This window comes from Monomorium pharaonis, chromosome 2 (genome assembly GCF_013373865.1).
Source record: "Monomorium pharaonis isolate MP-MQ-018 chromosome 2, ASM1337386v2, whole genome shotgun sequence".
Classification (NCBI taxonomy): Eukaryota; Metazoa; Arthropoda; class Insecta; order Hymenoptera; family Formicidae; genus Monomorium; species Monomorium pharaonis.
In genome coordinates, this window is record NC_050468.1 from 3,652,755 (window position 1) to 3,669,955 (window position 17,201).

A 17,201-nucleotide genomic window follows, 5' to 3' on the forward strand; every position below is an offset into this window, starting at 1 on the left:
GATCGAGAATTTTTATCATCGACATTTGCCGTAGTCGTACATCCTATCGCTGAGGGAGGCCATTGGAGCCATTATTGGATTTGAGACTCTCTAAACGTTCTCTCGCATCTATTCGCACATATTCGCATAAAATTCCCGTAGGCCTGCCAAACAAATGCGTACGATTCGTAATCTTAATTCATAATCGTGTAACAAAAACACACATACTCTCTCTCTCTCTCTCTCTCTCTCTCTCTCTCTCTCTCTCTCTCTCTCTCCTCTCTCTCTCTCTCTCTCCCCTCTCTCTCTCCCCCCTCTCTCTTTCTCTCCCCCCCCTCTCTCTTTCTTTCGGTAATTATAGCTTTCATTCGCAGTTTGCATGCCTTTTCGTGTCCAAAACCCAATCGCAGAATGCGGAAAAAAATTATTTAATCTTGAAAGCATTAAAAAGCAGTAAATAGAAAAAATGTAGATCGGGAATTTTAGTTGTAAAAAGGTATATATATATATATATATATATATATATATATATATATATATGTACGTATATAATGGGAAATATATATATTTTTCACATTATAATGAAATTATATGATTATAATTTAAGTTTCTAATTATACATTTTAATTATACATTTAATTATAATTTCCGTCATTCCTCAGTTGAATCATTGGATCTCGCGTTCGTGCAAACCGTGCATAAAAAAAGAAAAGAACGCGGGAAGAAATTATCGCTGCTCCTCTTCGGGGTGGCATCGATCACCTTGAGAGGATTTTGTTTGACAAATTCGCCATGATTCACGAGGACGAAGCAACGGATCCGAAACATATGTTTAGTCAATCGAAAACAGAAAAACGTTCGCTGGCAATGATTTTTTTCTCTCTTCGTCGAAGCGATAACTTGTACAGAGAATTTTCTTGATCTAGTACATGTACTCTTGAACAGTTGATACATAGATATATAGAAAACCAAAAAATTTTCCTTTCAATGATTAAGCAAATTTAAATATTAAAAACAAATATATTACTTTATTGTGTTTGTGTTGGAAATTTTATGTTTATCAACAACAGAGATATTCTTTCAAGACACAACAGCGAAATTCGCCTTGCTTCATCATTTCAGAAAACCTTTGCAATAATGAGTCACGTATAACGGGTTAGTAATTGCATATACAATTTTTGGCTGATGCAATGAAAAGGGAGATTGTACAAGTACGCGTAAAAAACAAAGATTTATAGCTTTTAGTTTACAGAAACCGAAATAAATGATGGAGAGTACGCAGAGATTTCCCCCTCGGTAGGGAAATGAGTTGGATGACCAACAGGAAATTGTCGGTTCAGGAAAACTTCTCCCAGACGATAAATGAGATTTATTTGAGTGAAAAAGACGACTCGAGATGGGAAATATTAAGCTTGAAACTCAATTAACTACTTTATATAATTTATTATGTAAAGTTGAAAAGGTCTCCCTCATGAAGAGACCAATTTTCACAAATAATAAATATCATTAAACTACTTTCAAAATAAACTTTCAAAATCTTTAAAAAGATAAAAAATGTATTACGTTTTACATGAAAATTTATTTTTCAAACAAAATTGAAATTATTAATAAAAGCTTTCAGCAACAAGATTAGTTTTATCATGGATTTTGTAATATTTTTACAATACATACTCTGTACGAAAGAAAATGAAGATTCATATATAAAGCAACAATAAGGATACACGATTGCGCGCGGCGCCGAAGTATGTTTGCTTCGTCCTCATTATTCACTCGTCGGGCGGATCGTTTTATCCCGAGTAGATCGTTGCGATCCAGAAATCGACTATACAATATACAACATAAAAACAATTAGCAATAGCAGCAGCAGTTGTTGTAATAATGATAATAGTTGTAGTAATAATAGTAATAGTAGTAATATTACGATTGCAGTAATAGTAGTAGTCATTCTTATGAAAAAAAAAAGAAAAAAAAGGAAAACCAAGGTGTCGGTATAATATATATATATATATATATATATATATATATATATATATATGCATAATTTTTTATCACATTTTCTCCACTTTTCTTCATATACAATGCGCCTCGCATGATATATCATACAAAATGTAACGTTAGGAAAAGAACCGAAGTGAGGGAAGAGTGGTGAACAGGAGAGGACAAAGACGACGGAGTAAGAACAAATGGACTTTACTAAAATCTTAACCCGGTAATACGAACGCTTCAAGTCCCTTAGTCGACCCCGTATTTGTACTCGTTCGCACACGTCACGTAAACTATTTGACAATCAACAATGGATATATTCAGCAGACTCTCAATAATTTAGAAACATTACTAAATTTTCCCCTAAATAATGCAGTTGATTTCTATAAATTAGAACCAATCATGTTTGATTGCTACTTAGCTGTTGAGTCTGCTAAATGCGCCCGTTGACTGCGTTCAGTAGGCCTATTCTGTAACTTTTAACGACAGTATTGATACCGTTATATTGTCGTTGCGCACATATTATATGTGACAAAAAAGCTGCGCAACGACAATATAACGATACCGAATTGTCGTTATGAGTTACAGAATAGGCCTACAGCGGAGAATGTAACGGTGAAACTATTGTAAAATTCTCTAACACGATTGGTTCTTGCCCTTAGTCCCTGTTGGATCTAAATGTATAAACCAATCATATAAAATAATTTTACAACAGTTCCAAAGCTACATTCTCCGCTGAACCCAGTCAATGAAGCAAGATCTCTTCATAGATGAACGTGGAGTGACAATCGCATATCACGTGTCAACGAGACACGAATACGAGAGCTCTTCTCAGAATAAACTTTTTCTCAGCACAATAATCCTCTCTTACATTGAAGTACGTCCGTGCGCACGCATGTACCTTTCCCAGCCATCGATCTTCCTCTTGTACCACGCACGCTAAATTTTGAACATGACCGACGTACAAACAAATAAACACACATTAGTAGAATAAAGCCTCAGTAATGCTTACTAACGTTCGCTTTCTTTACGTGTACCGCGCGTGATTCGCTACGCGTTGTATTCTTGTTCATTTCGGGGAAAGTTCGTTAGGGGAAAAGAAAAAATAAAGAAAAACCAGTAAAGTTGGTAAGCAAAACTGAGCGCGTAGCGTTAAAGCATTCATTCTTACGTTCTTTCTCGGTTAGTATTCGTACCGTACTTAAAGGGAAGGGCACGAAGGTTTGTCGCGGAACGAGGAGAGGTCCGTCGGTCATTAGACGGCGAGTATGTTTCCCCGTCCGGGTCCATTTCCGTGCTTGGTATATCTCTCATCATCTCCATCATCACGTATGATTATTATAATGCACGGTAACGATAATGTGAACCGCGGTGATACATATGTATAATATAATCCGTTACATGCGCGATACTCCACTTGTACAGTACGCCCGATCGATGCCGAAGAGATAGAAACGCTCTTCGGAAACTCGCAATCGTGTTTCTTCTTCTTCGTTCTTATCATCTAACACAACCAAACGAATTGTCTCTAAAAACTATAGACGTACTCCTCGCCTCCTCCTTATGCGACCATTGTACCACGTTCTGTATGATCGTTTAACTAGTTTTTTTTTTTTATGAAATGATCATAATCTATCCTACCGTCGTGTCATAAATCGACGCGAGATTGCTTCAGCGAGACCAAAAAGGAGCACCGTTTCCTCTCGATCAAATTCTCTCGGAAAATAATTCGTAAACGTTTCAACGTTAATGCTTTGCGACTTTTTTTGTTATTCTTTTGGACGTGGATATTCCTCGACACCTATTTTTATCCACGATTATTACACTGGAGTAACGACACCCCGAGTTAAAGACACGAGCTGTACTGTATTTCAGCGATGTCTAATACACTAAACTGCGGCTGCACTTATTGACTTTTTTTCCGATCGCACTTGATCCTTTTGATACTAACACGGGGGTTATATCATCTCATTTGTATCTATTGAAAGCATCTTTTTATTTTGTGCAAAAATTCGTGATAGCTTTACACACGTCAGTTTCTCGATTATCGATGCATCCGGTTTATGTACACATGTTGCGATTTATACAAAAAAATATTCTACATTTATACAAACGTATTCAGCTCGGTAGAGCAGTATACGGTAATATAATAGCACGGAATCACGAAACGTCATATTAGCTCTTGTGACTGTTTCGTGAAAATCGAATGCTAATCTCGCCAAATCAAGTTTTATTAACAAATAATTACATAAGTCATCGAGAGATCGACTTATGTAACATTAAACAAATTTAAGTTTTTAGAACTCACAGGACACATACGTAAATTTACAAATTATATATAAAATATATATACATACATACTAGTCAAGAAAAATTTATATATATATGTATAATGTATGTAAATGACGTATACGAAATACTACGATCTTTGATATATCATCGCTGTCTTCCGTTACGACGCGCCCTTCGTATTTCACTTTATTACTATTTGACGAAAGCCGCTGCTTTTCAAAAACAATTTACAAATTATAAACACGCTATCAAACCTTGAGAAATATCGTTTGCTTTACTTGTACTAAAGTATTTATCGTTTATTATATTTGTGAATGGCATTTTATGCGGCTTGAATTCAGAGGAAGCAAAGCTGGCTCGACTTGTAACTTATCACGTGTTGTAAAAACTGCAAATCGTCGCATCCGAATAAAAAAGTGTTAACTAAGAAGCTGTTTGAAAAGAGCGTTAACTCGGAAGTTGATTAAGAAAGGCGTTAACTGGAAAACAGTTGAAAAGGCGTTAACTCGCGCGTTCAAATTTTTCGTTTCAATTTAAGTTTTGACACTGCCGAAATAGTTTTAATGCTCTACCTATATGTGCATCTTCATTTTCGTTTCAATGTTTATGTTTATGTTTTAAATCGAGCACGAAAATTATTTCGGCAGTGCTGCCAACTTAAAATAAAGCGAACAATTTTATCAGGCGAATTAATGCCTTTTTCAACCGACTTCCCAGTTAACATCTTTTCCAATCGGTTTCCGAGTTAATGCCCTTTTCAATCGGCTTCCGAGTTAACGCCCTTTTATTCAGAGGCGACGAAATGTATACTTCTCTCAAAGTGTACACGCTTGTGCTGTTATGCATTTTTTTCGTGAACAACTGCGAGAATCCATCATCGAATCCGCGTACTGTACATTTATGATTCGCTACGGAAGAAAAAAAACCTATCACGGTTGATTCATCATCCGGTGTATAAAGAACGCTAGGGATTCGGCGATGTTTAAGCGTCGTTACCCTCCTCAACGTTACTGTTGAGAAGCTGTTCATCAATTCAGGACTTGTTCCGATTGCAAGAGAGAAATTCCAGTAAAATCGACTCGCGCGATTGCCGAGTCTCCTGAGAATCCTGCGCACCGCAATAAGAGGCTGCTTCATTACGTTTGAAGATGCAATAAGCATTGCCGATACCTACATCATTATACTTTGTCACCGCAACGCAGTCACGGTGTTTCCATTTTTGACGTATGAAGAACAATCGACAATTTTTCTCCTTATCCTTTTGTTCACTAGGCATGAAACAGTTGCGACCATCAGTTGTTTCCATCACCACTTCACGGACAGGCACTACCATCGGCGCGCGCACGCACGCACGCACAACGCACACATCACGTGTCATATCGCTGACAATCTTTGTGACGTCGTGATAACGGAAAAGTCAATTACCATTGGTCGGAAGGTAGCGCGTGATAGCACGTAAATTCATTTCTGGCTCGCGGTAATGTGTGAGAAAGCGCCGTGCAGACGGCGGCGGTAATCGACGGCAGTCGTCATTTTTGACGAACGACATTGCTAGTTGTTACGAAGACGATAAATCCGCTATTGCTGCTGATTCTTGTGTTGCACGCTTGCCCGTCTGATCATCAGGGTGGGTGGAGCGATTGCCGTCGCATTGGCGCTTCCAAAACAAAAGACACAAAACAGCGACATTATCGTGCCACGGTCTTCATTACATAAATGAGCTAAAGTTTGTCCTCTTTTTCACTCTCTCTTTCTCTCTCTCTTGCGCGCGCGCTCTCTCTTTCGCTCTTTTTTTGTTTTTCGGCGCTCCTTCTCTCGTCTGTTACATCTAGCCTCCTCAGTTTCACTCTTACTTGGTTCTCTTTGTCTATAATTTCATGTGAGATCGATTAATTGACTGACGCTAGGGCGAGACAATAATTCAATAGAAAAACTTAATAAAATTGATTATTCTTCACACTAAAGTACAATAGAGTTTTGGCGAGAATGTAAATGCTAATAGCAAGTCTCTCTAAAGAAACAAATTAGATTAAAATATTATTATTCCTCTTCTCTTTTGAAGACACTTAACGTTTTCAAAAATACAGTCGTTATTATCGAATAAAGATGTAAGAATCACTTGTGTTCTTCTTTTGCTGTTAAATATAATAATACCATCAAGTTCTTTCGTTCACGTAAGATTCTTAATAACGTGAATAGGTCGATGATATCAACAAGCTTATGAGGAAAAATGAACTCGGAGAGAAGGCTCGCACGATGAAAGTTTTCCATGATCAGAGTTTTTCATGATCGGCGTTCTCTACCGTGGCACAGGAGAAAATTTCGTTCCCTCTTTGTCTACTTTTGTCATTTAGAATTAGTGCGATAGCTTTCGGTTACCTGAAAAAAATCAACAAAAGAACATAAAGCGGAATTTTTGTGAATTTCAATACCGCATAATTTGTGCATATCTATGCTGTAATTAGATGTCAAAAATAGATGTATTGAATGCTTGAAAAAAATTTAAGTTTTAAAACGTGCATGTAAACATGCACAGCCATTTAAAAGAATGCCCAAGCACAGAACATTAAATTAACCTTAACTAAAACATAAAAGTGTATTTTAATTTTTTTTAAGACATGGTTAATTTCATTGTAAAAAATAAATATGATTCTTAACGTTCTGACTATACATGGGGTTACGGTAACCCTAGTCAATTTTGAAATGCCCGCTACTTAAAAGTATTTAGCAAGGGGACGCTGGAACCGAGGGGGGGAAAAAGTTTGAACTGTGCTGTACTTATTCCTCTTTGGGCGTTGTCAATGTTCTGAAAACAACAGAAGTAGGAGCATCGAAAGTGTGTATTGGGGTTACAGTTACCTCGTGTGTAGGGAACGTAACAAAAAATGGAAAAGTTCCAAATTTAAAGAGTAAGTAAAAGTTATTTTTTTGTTGATTACATATCATTTACGCATACAGTACTTACATATATTACCAATGTCGCAATCACTTTGCGAAAATATGCTGCAATTGTAGCATTACAAATTAAAAATTTTTTCTATGACAAATATAATCTTTTGTAATAAATATTTTTTGTATTAATAATTATGTTTTTGTGTATTAATAATTATGTTTTTTAAATAAATATTACTATTTTCTTTTACTATTGTGTTTAAACTGCATTCATTTTTTACTAAATTCACATTACGAATTACGAAATAAATATATTTTTTGAACAGAAAAAAACTGACGATAGATTCTTAAAGTACAACTCTTCCCCTTTCCATTGATCAACATTTTAATTACTATTTTTTTCTAATAAATACGGGCGTTTGAAAGAAAGGCAAATTTTTACAAAAATTTTTCGTTCCTTTCTCATTCTTTTCAAAAAATCTCTTTTCTTTTAATATCTTCGACTTTTCAGCCAATACTATCATAATTCTGAGATTTTTTCCTTTCGATTAAAAAAAAAGAAGTTAAAATTGATTAAATACATTTGGAGATATAAGTCAACGAAATTTTGGGGTTAACGTAACTCCTGTGTGTAGGAATCGGGAGAAAAATAAGGTGTGTTGGCAGAGGGTTAAGATGTAATTTTTGTGGTAGATTTCAAACGTTTTGCTTGTTACTTAAAATGTGAAAAACTGTAAGCATTTAATTCTTATTAATCATTTGTATGTTATATAAAATTGTATCTGAAAGTATTATAAAATATTGTTTAAAGAGTAAAATATTCATTCTATATAAAATTGATAATTTAAAAAACATATGAGATTGTAATCTAATCTTCTCAAATGGAACGCATATTAACGAGAATGTAACAACAATGCTGTTTATCAGTTCTATAAATCAAGCTTACGATTTCCAGACATTCAAAAATGGAAAACCAGTTACTAAACAGAGTTGTGCAATAACCAGCGTCGTCCAGCTATTCTCCGTGTCATTACGCTCTTATTGCTACGTTTAGCCTTACATATTTCGAAAGACAAATGTGAAAGTCTCCACACAGAGAAACAAATAGCGCGTTTTAGAAAATATTCTTTTTTTCTTTATAAGTATCTTTCTAAATTTATAATTTTGTAAAAAAAACTGTTTTTAATTGTTTTTTTAAATCAAGATTCAAATTAAATTAATTTAAGTCATACCTTAATTTTTATATTTTAATATTTTTAAAAATAAAATGTAGGAAAAAGGAGGATAAAATGACGATTTTAAGATTTATTCCTAATTTCTGTGATAGTGTAAAAATAATCCATTTTTTAGATTCACTAAAACCTTTTGTATTTACCATAAGAATTAAAAGCTGCTAAATGAATTAAAATTTTGATTTTCTAAGAACATGTCAATTTCGTCATCTTGTCCCCCTATGTGGGGAAGATGACTTTCAGTAGCAAAAAGAGTCAAATTAAGTGCCATTGTAACCTATCTATTGTTTATCTGTATAAACACCAATTTTTTTATTTATTTAAAAATATATTATATTAATAGTACAACTACTTTTTTTTTAATAACGAAATCAATAAATCCATATAATAAAATTTACTTATAGATTACCAATATAATCGGTATCACAAACTTAATTTGCATAACATTAACACAATTATGTTCGTTGCAGGACATAATCTTCAAGTACAAATGCGTCACCTGGCGTTATCCGTTATCTTACCCGCACAATCGTAGTATTCACTTATTTATTTAATAAAAATATAACATTACGAGAAATAAAAAATATGAAATGCATTAGTATGTGCGTTTTTAACTATACTGTATCACGATTTTATTTAAAAACCGAAAGTATTTACTATAATTACATCATTCCCTATAAACAAGTGCCAAAAAGTATGCATGGCTATACCTAAAACATATTTCTTATTATATTATCCACTGTTGTGAACCAATTGAAACCAAACTACAATACACTGGAACCCTGCGTTAGCGGACTGTTCGGGGCTTTGGTCCGCTAACGCGGGGTTATCTCCTATTGCTTGGTTTCACTCCTACTCCGTGAAATACGCGACTGCATTGCTCATTGCTATCCCCCACACACGCTACTCATGTGGGCCGAGTGCATATGGAGGGGATAGTTTCCGCTAACGGAGTACGCTAACGCGGGGTTCCAGTGTAGATAATCTACTATTATCTGAAGCCTAAATGAATTCAACACTGGATCGAAATTTATTATTAGTTTAGAAAAATTAGCGATTCGTCATCTTACCCACTTCGTCATGTTACCCCTCTTCCCCTACATTAAAAACACTACAATCTTATAGTCCCGTAATGTACCGACATAATAATCTGTGATAATTTTTTTTAGTTACAAAATAAATTAAAGTATACAAAAAAGTTTTAATTTATTAAAAGTGCCTTTTTTATAAGTATTCTACACTTATTAAAAATAATGTAAAAAATTCTGTTTTATATACAATAACTGTGCACTGGCATCCTAATAATACATCAAATATAATCAAATTTGTATCAATCAAGAAAATTATTCAAAATTAGTTATTAGTTTACATAGTTTATCAAACTCACATGCGATAGTCTCAAAATTATATAGCCGATTAGGTTAACACACGCTACAGGCAATTAGAGATATATTCTCTAATATAGATATTATATCTTGTATTATATATATTTTGTAATATTAATTTGTTAATTATATTCGAAATATTATTTATTAAAAATAAAAAACTACTGGACAAAATTAAAACAAAAGTTTGAAATAGCGCCAAATTCGTAAAAGTTGAGCAAAAATCTGAATTTTTTATACGATGTAGCCCAAAATGTCGACTTGACCCCTGCAAAATCTCCTCACTATGGGTCCAGTAGTTTCGGAGTTACGCCCCTCGAAGCAACTCCCTGTCAAAAACAAAAATTGCAAGGTTGCAGTTTGAAAGGTACAGGGCAATATGATATGGACAACGGCCTGGAAAAATTCGGAAATGGGCTAAGTTGGTTCTATAAGTGTCTCTTAGAGTGACCCTGGTGCGCTCTAACACCTCAATCCTTTTTCAATCCGTAACCTCTTCGGTTTGACAGTGGAGCCAGTGTTTTGCGTTGTGTCCGTCCATCCGAGAACAACTTTGTAGCACCGCTCGGCTTTAAAATCATTAAATGTCGACGGTCCCACCCTTCTATGACACCTACTACCCCGCAAGAGTGAATTGGGCAACCACCCCTAACACTACTCAGTCCCCGCAGATGCCTCCATGCGTCCGAAAAATTCGGAAATGACCCGAATCGCATCCATAGAGTTCTCTGGCACTCCTCCCTGACCACGCACAAAATCCATCCCTTTTAATTTGTACCTGCTATTCCTTTAGTCGGACAGCGAGTCGCGATTGTGCCAGACTACAGGTGATCGCTTCAGGGCAAAACATGCATTTGAGATTAAAAAAATCCTTGTTGTCTCTCCAGCCATATTGTTTTTATTTTCTCTTTGTGTCAGGTTTCCTTTCCTCCCTAGATTTTCCTTATGTGTATCTTTCATGCTTCTTTCAGCTGATTTTTCATCTGCGTTCTTTTTGTTCCTGATTATCCTGATGCTTCCTTTTCCTCTGAAAACCGCATTACTTTTTCGTGTACTCGCACATCTCCATATTTTTCGTTTTTTTTTTATGTTGCTTGTAGGGCAGCAAACATTGTTAAAGCAAAACAAAAAAAATTTTAACACAAATTTATTGTTCTAAGGCAATGCGTCTGTACAAAAAACAAAGCAAAAATGTGAAACAAAACAGGACTCATAAAACAAGGAAATAAGAAATCTGAAAAAAATAGAAACAAAAACAAAACAAATAATAAAAAAGCTAAAAACAAATGAAATTTTGACACTCTCGAAACCGCTTTTCTTCTTTTTGCTGGCGACATTCTAAATCAAACTAACCCAACTGTAAACCAAATCAATCAAAATATTGCCGACATTTCAAATCATTACAAAAACAAAAAATAAGGCCAAAATGGCCTTTAACAGGAAAAAATTCAAAAAAAGAAAGTTGTTGACAAATCGCTTAGTCAAGTAAAGCGTTCGAAGCAAACTGAATTGTTTTCTTGAAATGTCAGCAACATTTTAATTGACTTTGTTTACATAGGTTTAATTTAGAATGCCGCTGGCAAGAAAGAGAGCGATATTTCGGTAGAGCGTCAAAATTTTATAGAATTTCACAATGTATTTCTTCGAAGGTTCTCAATATTACATAATAAACAATAAAACAAACGCTTATAGAGCCGACGCTAGATGTTAGTTGCTATTTACAAATTATTTTGAGAAAGGATAAAATTTTTCAAATACAAACGTTTCGGCCATTGGTTTTGGCCATCTTCAGTGTGACAAGATTTCAACCGTAAATTACAATTACTCCATATATGAAATTAGTGTTGTCAATTCTCTTCTTATTGGTGTTATGTTCCTATTATCTATTACATCACGTTAACTATTGTTGCAGAAATTAGAAGCCGTATGTGAATAAAGAAACCACTCGTTCCTTTTCGCCAACTGACATCGTCATAATCAGCACGTTCATCTCACCTTTCACCTCAGTCCTCATCCAACTAATTTTTCAATAGAAACCTCTCTAGAAAAAAGTAAGATAATGATAACCGAGCAGAAGTAAAAAAAAGAACAATGTGATCCCTGACTAGGAGGGATAAGTCCTATACTAATTTTTCACTTGTTCTAAATTACATCTCACAATGACTTTATCATGTTGTAGTTTGGAAGAAGACATTTCATTTGTTTTCAGTTTTCTCGTTACTATTTGTTTTGTTTTTGTTTCCTTTTTTCCAGTTTTTTAATTTTCTTATTTGTAAGTTTTCATGTTTTGTTTCTTATTTTCTTTGTTTTTTGTACAAACGCATTGCCTTAGAGCAACAAATTTGTGTTCACAATTTTTTTTGTTTTGCTTTAACAATGTTTTGCTGTCTCACAAACAAGATAAAAATAAAAAATATAAAAATGTAAGAGAGTACATAAAAAAGTAATGCGTTTTTCAGGAAAAAATAAAAGGAATTAAGAACAAAAAGGACACAGACAAAGAGTCAGCTGGAAGAGGCATGAAAGCAAAGAAAGATGCACATAGGGCAAATCTAGGGAGGAAAGGAAACCTAACACAAAAAGGAAATAAAAAGGAAGACTAAAAGAATAGCAGATAAAGATTAAAAGGGGTGGGTTTCGTGCGTGGTCAAGAAGGCGTGCCAAAGATCTTTACGGGTGCGGTTCGGCTCATTTCCGAATTTTCCGGACGCATGAAGGCACCTACGGAGGCTTATTAGTGTTAGGAGTGATTGCCCAACCCACCCTCGCGGGGTGGTAGGAGTCATAGAAGGGTGGGGCCTTCGACATTTAACGATTTTAAAGCCGAGTGGTGCTACAAAGTTGTCCTCGGATGGACGGACTCAACGCAAAACGCTGTCTTCACTGTCAGACCAAAGGGGTGGCAAATCAGGGCTGAAAAGAAATGGGGGTGTCAGGTATACTTTAAAGGACACTTACAAAACTGGCTTAGTTTATTTTCGAATTTTTCCGAGCAACTTTTATTTTTAACAGGGATTTGCCTCAAGGGGGCGTAACTCCGAAACTACTGGACCCACAGTGAGGAGATTTTGCAGAGGTCAAGTCGACACTTCGGGCTACATCATATAAAAATTTCAGATTTTTGACTCAACTTTTACAAACTTGGAGCTATTTCAAACTTTTGTTCCTTTAATTTCGTCAACTAGTTTATAATAATTATGCTATGAGAGTGTAATCAATAACAAACAATAACTTTTTATTTGGAGAGAATACTGTATGTATGTAATTCGCTAATTAAATATAAATATAAATATTCTTTGTATTTTTTACTGAATATACACATTCATATATTATCAGTATGCGCAGGATGTCTTTGCTACGTCATTAATAAGTATATTCTGATAATTTTGACAATATCCCTTAAAGCAAAAATATTATGAAACAATACTCTTTGACAGTTACTTTTTAATTTTAAACATCTGTATCACTCTAAATTACATAAAACATAAAAAGTAAAAACTATCAGCTATTTGTTTTTCTGGATTTAAGGGGTTACACCTACCTAGCGGTAATTCTTTTTTTTTTACATTTTCTTGAAGCTTCAAGTTCCGAGAATATATCCTAAAAATTTCATGTCGATATCTACAAAAATGGCGGAATTACCGTAAAATGAGATCGAGCGTTCGAGTGCTCGAATTCTACTACCTGACGCAGCCAGACGCCAGAAGGTTACAACCCGCACGAACACAGCATTCTCCTGTGTGTGCTTGTTTGGAAGGTACTGGTACTGGTTTCGGGTTTTTATTGTTCGTTGTTACTTCATATGGCCCCGGAATTGGCGACTAGAGTGTAACATTCAGCTGTTAACAATAGTAGAACTTGAAACTTTAAACGCGTTTTTCTCGAAACACTGTTTTCAAAGACGGTGACCACGAAATCTCAAAAACCAATCGATGGGTCGTTCTCAAATTTTTACACAATACTCACAGAAATATTCTTTTGTCGGTGATGATCTATTTTTTTAAATCGATCTCCATTAAAAATCAAAAAATATAAAAGACAAAAATTTTTTGCTATTTTTAAATTTCAATTTCAACTCATCGCCATTTTGTAACAAACGACAAAATCGACAATCGGCAACCGTCACCGACAAACCACTACTGTTAACCCTCTGCCTACACACCTTATTTTTCTCCCGATTCCTACACACAGTTACGCTAACCTCAAAATTTCGTTGACTTATATCTCCAAATGTAGTCAATCAATTTTAACTTCTTTTTTTTTAATCAAAAAAAATAAATCTCAAAATTATGATGGTCTTGGCTGAAAAGTCGAAGATATTAAAAGAAAAGAGATTTTTTTAAAGGAATGAGAAAGGAACGAAAAATTTTTGTAAAAATTTGCCTTTCTTTCAAACGCCCGTATTTAAAAAAAATAGATAAAGTAATTAAAATGGTGATCAATAGAAAGGGGAAGAGTTGTACTTTAAGAATCTATCGTCAGTTTTTTAATTCTGTTCAAAAAATATATTTATTTCGTAATGTAAATTTAGTAAAAAATTAATGCAGTCAAACACAATAGTAAAAGAAAATAGTAATATTTATTTAAAAAATATAATTATTAATACACAAAAACACAATTATTAATGCAAAAAATATTTATTATAAAAGATTTTATTTGTTATAGAAAAAAATTTTAATTTGTAATGCTACAATTGCAGTATATTTTCGCAAAATAATTGGTAACATATGTATATAAGTACTGTTGCGTAAATGACATTTAATGAACAAAAAAATAACTTTTACTTACTCTTCAAATTTGGAATTTTTCCACTTTTTGTTACGTTTCCTACACACGGAGTAACTGTAACCCCAACACACACTTTCGATGCTCCTACTTCTGTTGTTTTCAGAATACTGACAACGCCTAAAGAGGAATAAGTAGAGCACAGTTCAAACTTTTTTTCCGCCCCAGTCCCAGCGTCCCTTTACTAAATACTTTTAAGTAGCGGGCATTTCAAAATCGACTGGGGTTACCGTAACCCCATGTGTAGGCAGAGGGTTAATTTAAAAATACCATTTTGTTTTTTTGTTTCAAATGGATCGTTTAGGTAGGAGAGCAATCACCACAAAATGCATTTTTTCAAACCTCAATATGTGCCAGCGGCTATATTTTTTCTTTCCGTCATCATTTTTTAATAAAACAAATTTTTTTTTATTATCAAAACATAAGTCTCTCTCAATAATCACACAAAATTTCACTTAATTCCTACTACCAGTTTAGCAAGATTAAAATGTCAAAATTAGGCGTTTTTCGGCCGTCCAGGTAGGTGTAACCCCTTAAATCCGTGAAAAAATCAATTTTTTAATCGTTACAAACGTAATTCAAAGATTATTATTATTTATTCGAAAAAATATACCATTAAAGAATAATGTATGTGACAAGACATCCTATGTACGAAATCTTATGCACATTCAGAATTCTTTCCAAATACAAAATGTGTCCCTCCATTTTATTTGATCTCTATTTATTCTCTATTAATGTTTAATTAATTAAAGTACCATGCCACGGTATTGCGACACCACCTTCCTACCAAAATTAAGCGTTTGCAGTCAACTAATGCGTACCGATAGATAAAACATAATCTAGCACAGATTTTATAAGCATAACACAAATTGCAATCTTAAAATCGGCTTTATCACGCACCGATAAATCGTGAATTTTGATGAGAGCTGTGAAATGTAGTAAAAAATTGAAACTTATATCATTATTAATATATTACATATTTTCATATTTAGTATTATAGTCACTAGAGCTCGATATACAAATATAAATATATTTGAAAACAGGCTTGAAATACAATTTTTCCTCACATGTGCAACGTTCATGCAACCGAAAACGAGAGTGTAACAAGCTCTGAACCTTTACCGATAAGAAAAATTTTGTAAAATAATTTTAGAATAAGTTGCCAAAAACTAGCAACATATTTGTTTGTATCTGCTTAATCTGAATCTTTCTTCTCTTTTGTCAATTGGACAATTTTTAAATTATTTAATCAATATCCAAACATTTTTAAACCTATATAAACACACACACACACAACAAAATATATAAATAATAAAAAAATAAAATAAAAATAAATAGAAATCGCTTTAAAAAAAAATAAAACATCCACAATTTTTATTCGATATTTCTACAATTAAAACTTATTTCAAGATTATCAATGTTTCGACATTTTCATTTTCAATGTAAAAAACTCAAACTCAAATTCAAATTAATGAAAAAAAAATTGCAAAATTCACAACAACCTATTTTAATATCTAAGTGTATAATAAAGACAAAAAAAGTCCTATATGTGTAGTCAAAAATTTTCTCCTTATCTACATTATACTAATACAAGTAACTAATGTTGGAAATATCCAATTGTTTGTACAAACTTACGTATTCTTCGTAAACGTCCGCGAAGTTTAGCAGAGCAAGTTATACCCAGTTGTTTAGCGAATTTATTCTATATTGTGTAGTAACTCACTTGGACTTGGGCTGCATGTCTCCTGCAGCAGCTAGTAGCGTATCTCTACGATGCAATCGCATGCTGACCCTTCGCTCTTGTCCACCTGCACCCGATGCTGAAAGAGAGCATCAGAAAAAAACAATGCATGAAAAACAGCAAAAGAAATTCAGCCAACATTTCTACGTGTGTTCTTTTGTCAACTCGCTGCCATCGTGCTCATAGGTTTTCGATTTTATGATTTCTCTTTGTGGATGTGGCTGCGCGCGCGCGCGCGCGCGCGCGTGTGTGTGTGTGTGTGTGCGTGCGTGTGTGTAAACACACAAATGATTGTATGTAAATTACTTTATACAAATAAAATGTATTATGTGTGTATATACATATGTACATATACATATACACACAAAAGCTTTCTACGACCTCTCGACACACACAGCAGAGGTTTCAAAAGTTTATACACAAATCTAAAAGTAGTCTAAAAATAAGAAAGTAGCAATGTTTGTTCAAAACAGTTTCTTTAAAATTTAAAAACTCGGCTCTCTCTCCCTCCCGCCCTCTCACTCACTCTCTCTCTCTCTCTCTCTCTCTCTCTCTCTCTCTCTCTCTCTCTCTCTCTCTCTCTCTCTCTCTCTCTCTTTCTACCTCTCTCTCTCTTCCTCTTTCTCTCTTATAAATATCTTATCGATAATATCTGTCAGTACATTCAATCGTGCAAGTAACTAATTGCCGAAGAGAAAAACAGGAGATAAGAAAAAAAAACAATCGTAGACAGAAAAGAGCACTCATTGTATTGCAAAGCACAAGTCTTTCACAGTACATATTGTATATCATACCCACCTACGTAAACCTGCAATCTAAGACTATATATTTTATCTATATATCGAAAGATGACATATTATTTATATCCAAAAATCGTAACAAGAACTAAAACGCATATTTAAACTTGAAATA

General features: G+C 34.1%; 1 protein-coding gene and 1 long non-coding RNA gene across 8 annotated transcripts in view; one reads left to right on the forward strand and one right to left on the reverse strand.

The window, feature by feature from the left end:
* Positions 1-17,201, reverse strand: part of LOC105835276 (casein kinase I) — a 49,826-nt gene that overhangs the window by 20,173 nt on the left and 12,452 nt on the right. Inside the window, exons 8-10 of one of the 7 annotated variants that reach the window (XR_004962076.1) lie at positions 16,184-16,368; positions 15,449-15,474; positions 3,567-6,633 (exon numbers count right to left, since the gene is read on the reverse strand). Coding sequence is in view for 5 of the 7 variants with exons in the window: in XM_036282383.1 (XP_036138276.1) it covers positions 5,833-5,911; positions 16,272-16,368 (176 nt within the window). In the remaining 2 variants the exon portion in view is untranslated. Of the gene's footprint in view, positions 1-3,034; positions 6,634-7,680; positions 10,093-15,448; positions 15,475-16,183; positions 16,369-17,201 lie in introns of those variants that run through there. The other 6 variants (XM_036282385.1, XM_036282383.1, XR_004962075.1 and 3 more) reach the window with 6 other exon arrangements.
* LOC114254054 lies at positions 10,099-13,055 on the forward strand. The gene is made up of 2 exons (XR_003625468.2): positions 10,099-12,699; positions 12,776-13,055. It is a non-coding gene; the product is annotated as an uncharacterized LOC114254054 (long non-coding RNA).